The 10030-nt window shown below is 38.4% G+C and overlaps 1 protein-coding gene across 1 annotated transcript in view; it reads left to right on the forward strand.

Annotated features, from left to right (window-relative positions):
• Positions 1 to 7231, forward strand: part of SLC35F1 (solute carrier family 35 member F1) — a 527849-nt gene extending 520618 nt beyond the window's left edge. The window contains exon 8 of the mRNA XM_063917217.1: positions 320 to 7231. Within this exon, the coding sequence (XP_063773287.1) occupies positions 320 to 544 (225 nt within the window). The 3' untranslated portion in view covers positions 545 to 7231. The remainder of the gene's footprint in view (positions 1 to 319) is intronic.
• The last annotated feature ends 2799 nt before the right edge of the window (positions 7232 to 10030 follow it).

Raw genomic sequence — 10030 nt, forward strand, 5'->3', positions numbered from 1 at the left:
AAATAAGCTCGTTACTTGGTGACTTTTCAGTATAGTTCTTGCCTAAAAACTAATTGACCTGTAAAGAATGTTTTCCTATCTTTCTGCAGAGAGTGGGACACATGCCACCAGCTCCATGGTGTGTCTTGTGTGTTGAGTTGTTTGGTAGACAGTGCACTAGATGAGTTTACACTTGGCCAGATACATAGGGTTAGAAGGCAGTTTTTCATGAAAGTATCTTAGCCTAAGAAGCCCCTGTATGAGGTCTTGTTCATAAATTAGAACCTTAAACTTAAACTGGTTTCATATTAAATTCTAATTATCTAAATATTCTGTTTAGTTTTCAGGACTGTATCTTCTGTCTCTCTGCACAATTCTGGTTGGACTGGTACTGTATTTCTCCACAACTACCTATGTGGCCCAGGATCCCAGAGTGTACAAACAATTCCGCAACCCTTCAGGACCTGTAGTAGAACTACCCGCTAATGCACAAATGGAACCCTCAGTAACATACACAAGCTTAGGCCAAGAGACAGAAGAAGAGCCACGCGTCAGAGTTGCCTAAAGTTAAGCATTTGTCACCCACTGAAGTCTCAGTGGCATCCATTATCTCTGTATTGTGCATAGAGAAAAGGCATTACCATGTACAGTTACACGAAAGCAAGAGCATGAAAAAGGGTTGGAAAAGGATGCAAGAAATATGGAACAGCGCTGGGCTCGGAAACACCTGGAGTCATATGTATGACAGCACTATTTATTCACAAGTGTGTAATCTCTTAGAGAATAGACAAACATTGAGAAAGGTGATATTACCTCAAAGTTTACTTTTGCACATGTCCTCATGTGATGTATTGCCAAGATTTTTATTTTAGTAAATTTTACACCATGTAGTGTTCACAAATGTTCTCATTCTTCTATAAACAAGGGGTTCCTTAATTAAGGCTACTTGGGTATAAAGAAATAATCACATTCCTATTGGTGCACTGCCATTTGCCTGCGTTCTTTAGTCCAGGCAAACACCTGCAATCACCTAGACTGTTTGTAGCATTATAAGGTCCCTGCAGAACTTTTGTAATACATAATAGGTTTGTAAGTCTTTTTGTACCTTCCATTTGCCAAGTAAATTATATTTTTATCTTTCATGCTTTAACATGAGTTTAACATGTCTGAAAGCAGTAAAAATGATGGTTTGGTGCAACAGAGACTAAGTGGTATTGACCTATTTAGTGGTGCTAAAATAACATCACAACTCCACTACTACATACACACAATATGAACCCAACACCAGCACATGAAAAATTATTTAATAGAATACAGTCTAATAGCAAAGTGTGAACTTGACACATATGTCAGATGCTTCAGAAATTGTGCCAACAATGCAAGAAAATCTTTCCTATGAGATTGGAGCAGTTTGTCTGGAAACGTCAGCATTTATCTTAATCTTGCCACGGAATAATAATCTATTTCAGCTTCTAAGGGACCAAATCAATTGCAAGCATTGTTATCGATGCACCATCGGAGAGCCATTGGCATGCTCATAATGGTGGTACATTGTGACAGTGATATCACTAATTTTGCCTCGCATCTCCATATGGGTCCACATGAATGTGAGTGATGTTGGGCTACCGTAATTCCGAGTGATAGGTGCATCTACATATCTTCACCGCATATTACACTGAATTATATTGGTCCCTAATACAGTAGTCTCTGATCAAGATGAAAATATCTGGTGGTCTAATTGGCAGTCTGTTAATGTAGTTACAATTTCCAGAATGGTACTTTTCAAGAAAATGGAAGAGAAGAACATAGCTGACTGAAGTTACTGCCTACATGGTGGAAATAGCAGCTGTGAGCAATACTTACGTAGTAAAACCTGATGGGGTAAAAAAAACATCACTTCTAATATGTCTTATACTCAGTTCTCATGACACATCATCCCATATACTCATTCATCATACATCCATTTCATATTCCTTACACTCATCGTTTAGGAACATAAAAATATAGTTTGTGATGTTTGACTTTGATAAAGGACGATGTCTTATATTAGACACTTTAGATTGATCACATCATTCCTTTCCTAATATGTAAACATACCATGTTCCCAGGTCAGGATATGATTGATACTGCACAGTAATGGCTGAAAATATTCTTTACATATACAGTGCTAACTTAAATTATAAGTGTTTCCATTTAGTTCTCATGCCTTGACTGATCTTGAGATGTGTGACTCAGTACTTAATTTTACAGTGAAGCTCTGTGAAAACTATGGTTTATCAGCTATTTCAATGATAATAAGCAAAGCAATATCAAGATTAAATAGTTACCGGTGCAAAATTTACTAAAGTTCAATTTTGGTGTTTCAAGGGATTTGGCACTCGATTTCCATTTGTTTGAACAGATTTAATAAAGACCAAATCGAATGTCAAATCAATTCTATTGACAAATTCAACTCACATCCCAACAGAAATCGAATTTCTAAAAAACACTGATGTTTTCCCATAGCCCAACATAGAATACCATCATTTACCTAAATTTGATTTGAAATCGAACTCTAAATCGAGCTCCAAACTCCCAAATGTTTAGAATGATGTTAGACATTTGATTTTGGCTTCTAAACACCATTCTAATTGTAGGAAATTGATAGTGATGACTTTTACCCAAAAGCATGTAGGGCAGTGTGGAAGTAGTAATAATGGATGCTCAAGGTTATGGTATGTTGTGCACCTACCTGCGCAATGCAAATCACTATCTGAGAAAACCCTGGAGGATCAATCAGAGTACCATCAGCAGCTTCATAAGTTGAATAGTGCACATATTTATACTTATAGACATCATACTTATTCCATGAATGTACAATAGATAGCACCAGAGCAAAATATTGGCCAATTTGGCTTGATGATATAATACATTTTACAATTATGAGTTTTAAAACGGACTATCCTTGTTCCTCCCATGATGCCTACATCCCTGAGCTATTCATCTCTGTTTTCAAAAATACTTGTGGGACAAATGCAGGAGGGATGGTTGTTGCGTAAGATACCAGTATGTGCTAATAAAGCAGCTATAAGTAATTATACTATATTGTTCTAATTTGTTCCCCTACCACCAAAAAAGATTATTTAGGCTTTGGCTGTTGCTCTTGGCTTCTGACTCCATTGTCAATTCCACAAACTCCAGCTGAGCATAAGTATAAAGGGGCACATACAATCCATGACAATGTATCTTTGTTTTTTCTTTTATAAAATATATATATATATAGATATATATATACGGAAGGCATATTATTATTATATCATTTGTTAAAAATGTTCGATGTTGTGCTCTGCTGCGGTCTATTGCATATTCGAACATTAAACAAACCATTCCCCCCAGATTATGCAATAAACGGGGAACAGACAGAGTTGGGGGGTTTTAGCAACAACTGACTTGTGTGCACAGAAAGTGAAATCCAGGCAGGAAGGCAGATTATGGCTAAGTTTATTGTCCCCTATCTAAGCTGTATTTAAAAAAAAAAAAAAATCATCACTTAGGTTTTCATGTATAAAACAGTAAAGAGAGAGTTTCTCCTTTAATTAGTGTGCATGTGATACATTTGGACCAATAGGATGCAATGAGGAAGTTCTGTTTGATTTTGTATTCTATTTTGCTAGGGGTTCAATGGGGATTTGAGGTTCAAATTGGTAAGGGCTTCATAAATTCAACTCAAAATCCCTTCCCAAAATCTACCAACATCAAATTCGATTTGAAAATCGAATTGAAAATTGATTTTTAGTAAATAAGGGATTTTTCAAATATTTTAGAAGCTCAACAGGAATCAATTTCGATCAATTTAAAAATTCATAAAGTGCTTTTCAACATCGGATTTTAGTAAATTTACCCCCAGGCCACACTCAGGGATGAAAGTGTGTGATGTCATTTTACAGTGCTCCATTACTAGACTTACTACAGCTACAAAAAAATTATCTTGTACTAATCCTGTAAACAGAGCATAGAGAATACACAAACACTATGGGGTAAATAATAATAATAATAGGGTCTAAATTGATAGAGGTCCGGGATTTCATCAGAGTAAAAAATATACCCATTCTCAAACGAAATCCTGGACCTCCAGCAACTCAGTCCCTATTACATTTACCCTTGTGAATTTACCTGCAGAGCAAAGACTATAAGGGTGTAATACGAGATACCCGCGCCGGGATCCCGACCGCTGGAATGTTGGCAGAGGGGCGAGCGCAAAAGAGCCCCTTTTGGGCTCGCACGCCACGCTATTTATTTTCCCACCAGGAGTGTCGTGAACACCCCAAGAGGGTGAATAGTTGTCGGTATCCCAGCAGTCGGGATCCTGGCGCCGGTATGCAGAGTGCTGGGATCCCGACAGCCGGGATATCGAGTGCCTCCCAGATATAGTAACTTGACTGGTAGGAGAACAGTATTATAATGCCTGCATGACAACCTACGGTTCTCTAGGCTCTGCAGCTAGAAATATAGAACACAGACTTTAGTTTTGCCAGAAAAAAAATCTTACCGCCACTTCTACTAACATAGTATTTAACAAAAAAATAGTTCTAACTGCCATTAGAATTTATATTTAATATACCAAAATTGCTTATTATATTTACCCATTTACTCGCAATGACACATGTAATATTTTTCTTTCTATTGTTTTATGCCTACATTTTAGATGTATTATTGCATATCATATATCATATCATGTATTATAGATTGGCTTTCTGTAGTTACATGTAGTCCACAACCAATGCCTACCACAAGACCTAGTGGCACATTCCATTAAATACAAGGTTCTGTGACTGAGCACATACCATAGTGGGTAATTTCAGGAAGAAAATCTTGCTTTTTTACTCGCTACAGGCCGTGAGCAAACAAAAGGAAGGTTTCTCTACCCACTGAGATATTTTCTTTTCAGTTATAAAAGCCTATTAGTTTCATAAACATGCCTAACTATATTAGGTTATATCAAAATATAAGTCATATGTAATATAAGAATATTTTACTGAGAAACCATAAATTCTTTTGAAATGACAATATGTGCAAACATCTAAAACACATCTGATGAGAAATGGTTGCTGGTATTTACATATGAAACGTTAAAATCTCTGCTGTGTTTGAACAGTGAGATGATGACCCACCAGTAATATCAAACCTCCTCTTTTCCTACAACACCACAACAAATTATACAGATGAAGCAGATTTTATTGCAGTGCGTGTCAAGCAGAATGTATTTTGTAGTTAACTCAAACATTCCAAGCTATTTACAGCTGTAATAATCAGAGATCGGCCACTAGATCTCCACTTAAGCACTAGCCAAGGTGCAACATTCACTGCAATATATTCTGCTACATCTTAATTGACTGCTTAGATAAAAATATATTCTTCATGTTTTCACAGAAAGACAGACAAGTGTATATTTTATAAGGGATCATTGTTATCATATTTTATTGTAATAAAGATTTTCAAAACTCACATTTCTAAATAAGTGGCAACTTTTACTGTGTCTGTTACATACATTAACCATTGTACCACCCAACACTGAGACATGCAGAACTATAGGCAACATATGTTCCTCTTTGATGCAGCGCTAGTGATGGAATGGCCAAATTAAAGTCCAGACCAAGATTGTAACATTCATGCTTGTGAAACCTTGGGAAGCCCAAATGTGCTTAACAAGTAAAGATGTTGCACCCTTGTATGTTTACAGGAGCCTAATAAGATAAGAGAGCAGGAAGAAATATATTTGAAACCTAACCCAGGCAAATATACTTTGCTGCAAAATTATGGTGAAAGTTTCACTTCAAAAAAATTATTTTACTTTCTTATCCTATATTTATGGATCAAAATAATTTAAACTAGTTGCTAGAATAGAGCACTTTGTGGCAATACAAGTCAAAATTAATAGAGATTAGGGCACAGCTATTATTAAAAGCTGCACAATACCAAAATGTATACAGTACATAAATCATAATTGCCTTAATTTAAAAAAAAAAGTTCACATCATCTTAAAGCATCAATCATGTATCTGATAGTCATATGTCTTAGCTATCCTACAAATAATTATCTCCTTTCAAATATATCTGGGAGGCAAAACTGTTATGGCTGCCATACACAGACTCGGTTATCAGCATGTCATGTGATGATAGAGAGGAGAAAGAGGGGGAGGACGTTGCAGTGCAGATTCGGGCTCAGAAGGTCATTCCAAACCTTCCCTGCTCACTACATCATGTTACTGTGGTAGACCATGACAGAATTCTAAATCCGTTAAAAAACCCTGAAAAAAAATAAACCAAGGAGTATGGTAAATATCCTAAAAAAATGTTTTCATGGGAGTGCTGGTTTAAAATTAATACTCTAGTTGCACATTTGAACAGAGCTATATCTACGTATGAAATATTATGCGATCTAAAAAATAAAAGTAGACATTTATACAAACATATATATAATATACAGTTAAACAATAGGGAGGTAAATAACTACCACTGACTGTAGCAAAGTGCAGTCTCTTATTTATGAAAAAGGCATCTGGCTGTAAATTCTAAGTGCCAACCTACCTGTAAGCAAATAGGGAATGGCAATTAATGTTGATGGGATTACGTAGTTCCTTGGAAGAGATTCCACAGAGCATTGGGGAACTCTGGATAACTGCCAATATCATCTGCCAATAGCTCTTTCAGACAGTGCTCAGGTTAGGTTACAGGTAAGAGTAGGGAGATTTTCTACACCACCCTCCCAGCCAATTGCTATATGGTTGGGGAAACTTACAAGTAGAGTATTTCATAACTCACTCAAATTTAAAGTGCATTGGATAACAACCTGTTTTTCAGAAAGGGAAATATTTACCTGTCTTTCATAAATTATCATGCAGGTTGTTACAATTGCACAACACACTTGTTTTAGATGACTTTCAAATTACAACCCAGAGAATGTGATGTTTATATGTGCTGTTTGCAAGTAGTGTAGGTTTCTTGCATTTACATTCAGAACCATTTTGTAATTTCTTTGGCTGAGGAAAAAAAACACACACACTCTAACCAATAAGTCAGTCTGAAAAATAAAAGCACACTTATTTTGCTGCGATGTGGAATTGACCAAAAATGCTAACCATACAGGTCCAGTGTTATTATAACATACAAACATACCCTTCTCTGTTTTTGATATTTGCATGCACCTATATGGACTGGCTGTGGCAATGTAATGCCTGTAAATTGTTTAAAAAAAAATAAACACTTTATGAAAAGTGATTGTTTTTATTACTAGTTACGGTCTATATGTACATCTTATTTTGTTGTTAACAGTCATTGCACATCAAGGAAGCAGGTATATTGGTGTATAATTGGTGATTTCCCTAAAGGCCACATACATCAGCAATCAATTGGGGAAATTTGGCATATGCAGATGATTGTGCAAATAAATTTGCACTGTATGGGGTTCACAGATAGCAAAGTCAGACCAAAAATGGATTGGGATTGTTAAATCAGGTTGTCCAACATGTTGGATTTCACAGATCAATTGGGGCTGTAGATTGCTAGTGTTTGGTGACAATCACTAGATTTGTAGATCGTTTCTAGTAAACTGATGGGCCTTTCGAGATTGTCAAATCTGTATTTGCTGAAAATGATCTGCAAATCACTGAAAAATATCTATAATGCCGGACATACACTATACCAGAGGTTCTGAAACACAGTCCTCAAGGCACCCCAATGGTCCAGGTTTTAGGTGTATCCATGCTTGGCCATAGGTGATTTAATTAGCAGGTTAGTCAGTTTGATTTAACAAACTGTGCTGAGCCATGTAAATACCTAAATCGTGGACCTCTGGGGTGCCTTGAGGACCGCGTTTGAGAACCTGTGCACTATACAATTATCTAGCACACAGCATACCTCCCAACAGGAGGGACAGAATGCTCTGCTTCTGGACTTTTCTCTTAATTTATGATTGCCATCACCTGTGTTGAACAGGTTAATGGATAAGAAAGTTGTGTCAGCACAGGTGATGACAATCATAAATTAACAGGGAAGTCCAGGAGCAGAGCATTCTGTCCCTCCTGGAGAGAGTCATGTTGGGAGGTATGCACACAGGATCTTAAACTCGATCCTCAGGACCCCACACAGTGCATGCTTTGCAAGTAACCCAAAAGGGGCACAGGTGTATTAATTACTCACTGACACATTTTAAAAGATCCACAGGTGGAACTAATTATTTCACTTGTGATTCTGTGAAGAGACCTGCAAAACATACACTGTGTGGGGTCCTGAGGTCCGAGTTTGAGTACCTGTGATCTAGCAGATAATCTGCCAGATCTTGCTGGTTGGAATGAAAATCTGGTAATGGATGAGAGCAAATGACCATTTGCTCCCAAACACTGGAAAATGGACACAAATCTGTGAATAAACCAATTTGTCTGAACAACAGGTTTTGTCCATTTTCCAGTGTTTGGGAGCAAATGTTTGATTGTCATTTAAGGGGCATATACATGAGAAAATAAAATTGGACGATATGCACAATAAAGATAAACCTGTGCATATCGTCCAGTGTGTGTCCATCATAAAGATAAAGATGGGCGCTCCCATGGGTCTTTGTCTTTATCAACTGAACATGACTGCATTTTCAGGAATGGGGGGGTGATATCACTGAACTATATCATTCACTATATCGTTCATTGTGTATCCTCTATAGCAGGGGTGGGCAATTATTTCAGCTGAGGGGCCATTTGACACTTACCTGTCAATATTTGAGTGCTGCATACAAAACAGCAGCCCCCCCATGCGCCAAAAATATAGGGACATGGCCAAAAAATAATACAGATTCATATTAGGCTGCACAATAGTCTCCATTATTCAAATTACGCCAAACAGTAGCACCACTTACACACATTACACCAGGTACAGCCCCTTTTACACATATTGTGCCAGGTAGAGACCCTGTCACACATTATGCCAGGTAGAGACCCATTTTACACATTACTCCAGTTAGAGCCCCTATCACACATTATGACAGGTAAAGCTCCCTTTTACACATTACTGTAGGTAGAGCTCTCTTTTACACATTACAGCAGGTAAAGCTCCCTTTTACATAGTATGGAAGGTAGAGCCCCCTACTACACATTACGGCAGGTAGAGTCCCCTTTCACACATTAACATTTTATTTCGGATAATCAGCGCACAGCAAGCAAATTATCCAGTGTCTCATGGCCCCTGGGGAAAGGGGGACAGCACTTTATAAAAGTGTGCTCACTTACCACTGAATAACATGCAGAGTTAAAGGCAGGGGAAGGAACCATTGCTGGAGGGCCTTCTGACAGATCTGGCTGATGCCGCCGCTAATGATGGTCTGGACCCCGCAGGAGAAGTTGGACCCAGAGAACCTGGACACAATTACCAACTTCCCAGCCTACCACCCCCTGGACCAAATTACCACCTTCCCACCTTGACAAATTTACCAGGAACCTCGCTGCAGTATGTCAAGTCCAGAAGAGGATTAAAAGACATTGCTATAGCTAGGGTGCTATTTGAAAATGGATATCTTTATCCAATTTCATTAAAAATGATAAAAAGGTCTACATGAGGTTCCAGATTCAAGCACTGCCGCTGTGTATTCAAACTTCCTGCTTACTACATGCCGCCCACATCCATACTCTGTCTGGTCCGGCCTGAGCCCAGCACCGCCCACCTCCTGTAGTAAAGCTGGCTGGCTGACGTGACGAGTCAGATGACATGACCGCGAGGCCACGACCTCAGTGACGGCGGCAGCTTGGAGGTACTGCAGAGCAATGACAAGCAGCTTAGCTGGTCGGGCCGCTTGTCATTGCGCGCAGGTGGGAGGCAGCGGGCCGGGCAGGATTGGTTCGCGGATCGCATCCGGCCCGCAGGCCGTATTTTGCCGACCTCTACTCTATAGTGTTCATTCTGCTGCTAGAGACATTTCAAGGGAAATCTCTATTTTTATCGAGGCAAAATCTTCTAGTGTTTGCCCCATTACCAGATTTATACATTACCAGATTTTTTTTCCAACCAGCCTGATCTGGCAGATTATCTGC

The sequence above is a fragment of the Pseudophryne corroboree genome, chromosome 4 (genome assembly GCF_028390025.1).
Source record: "Pseudophryne corroboree isolate aPseCor3 chromosome 4, aPseCor3.hap2, whole genome shotgun sequence".
In the NCBI taxonomy this organism is placed as follows: domain Eukaryota; kingdom Metazoa; phylum Chordata; class Amphibia; order Anura; family Myobatrachidae; genus Pseudophryne; species Pseudophryne corroboree.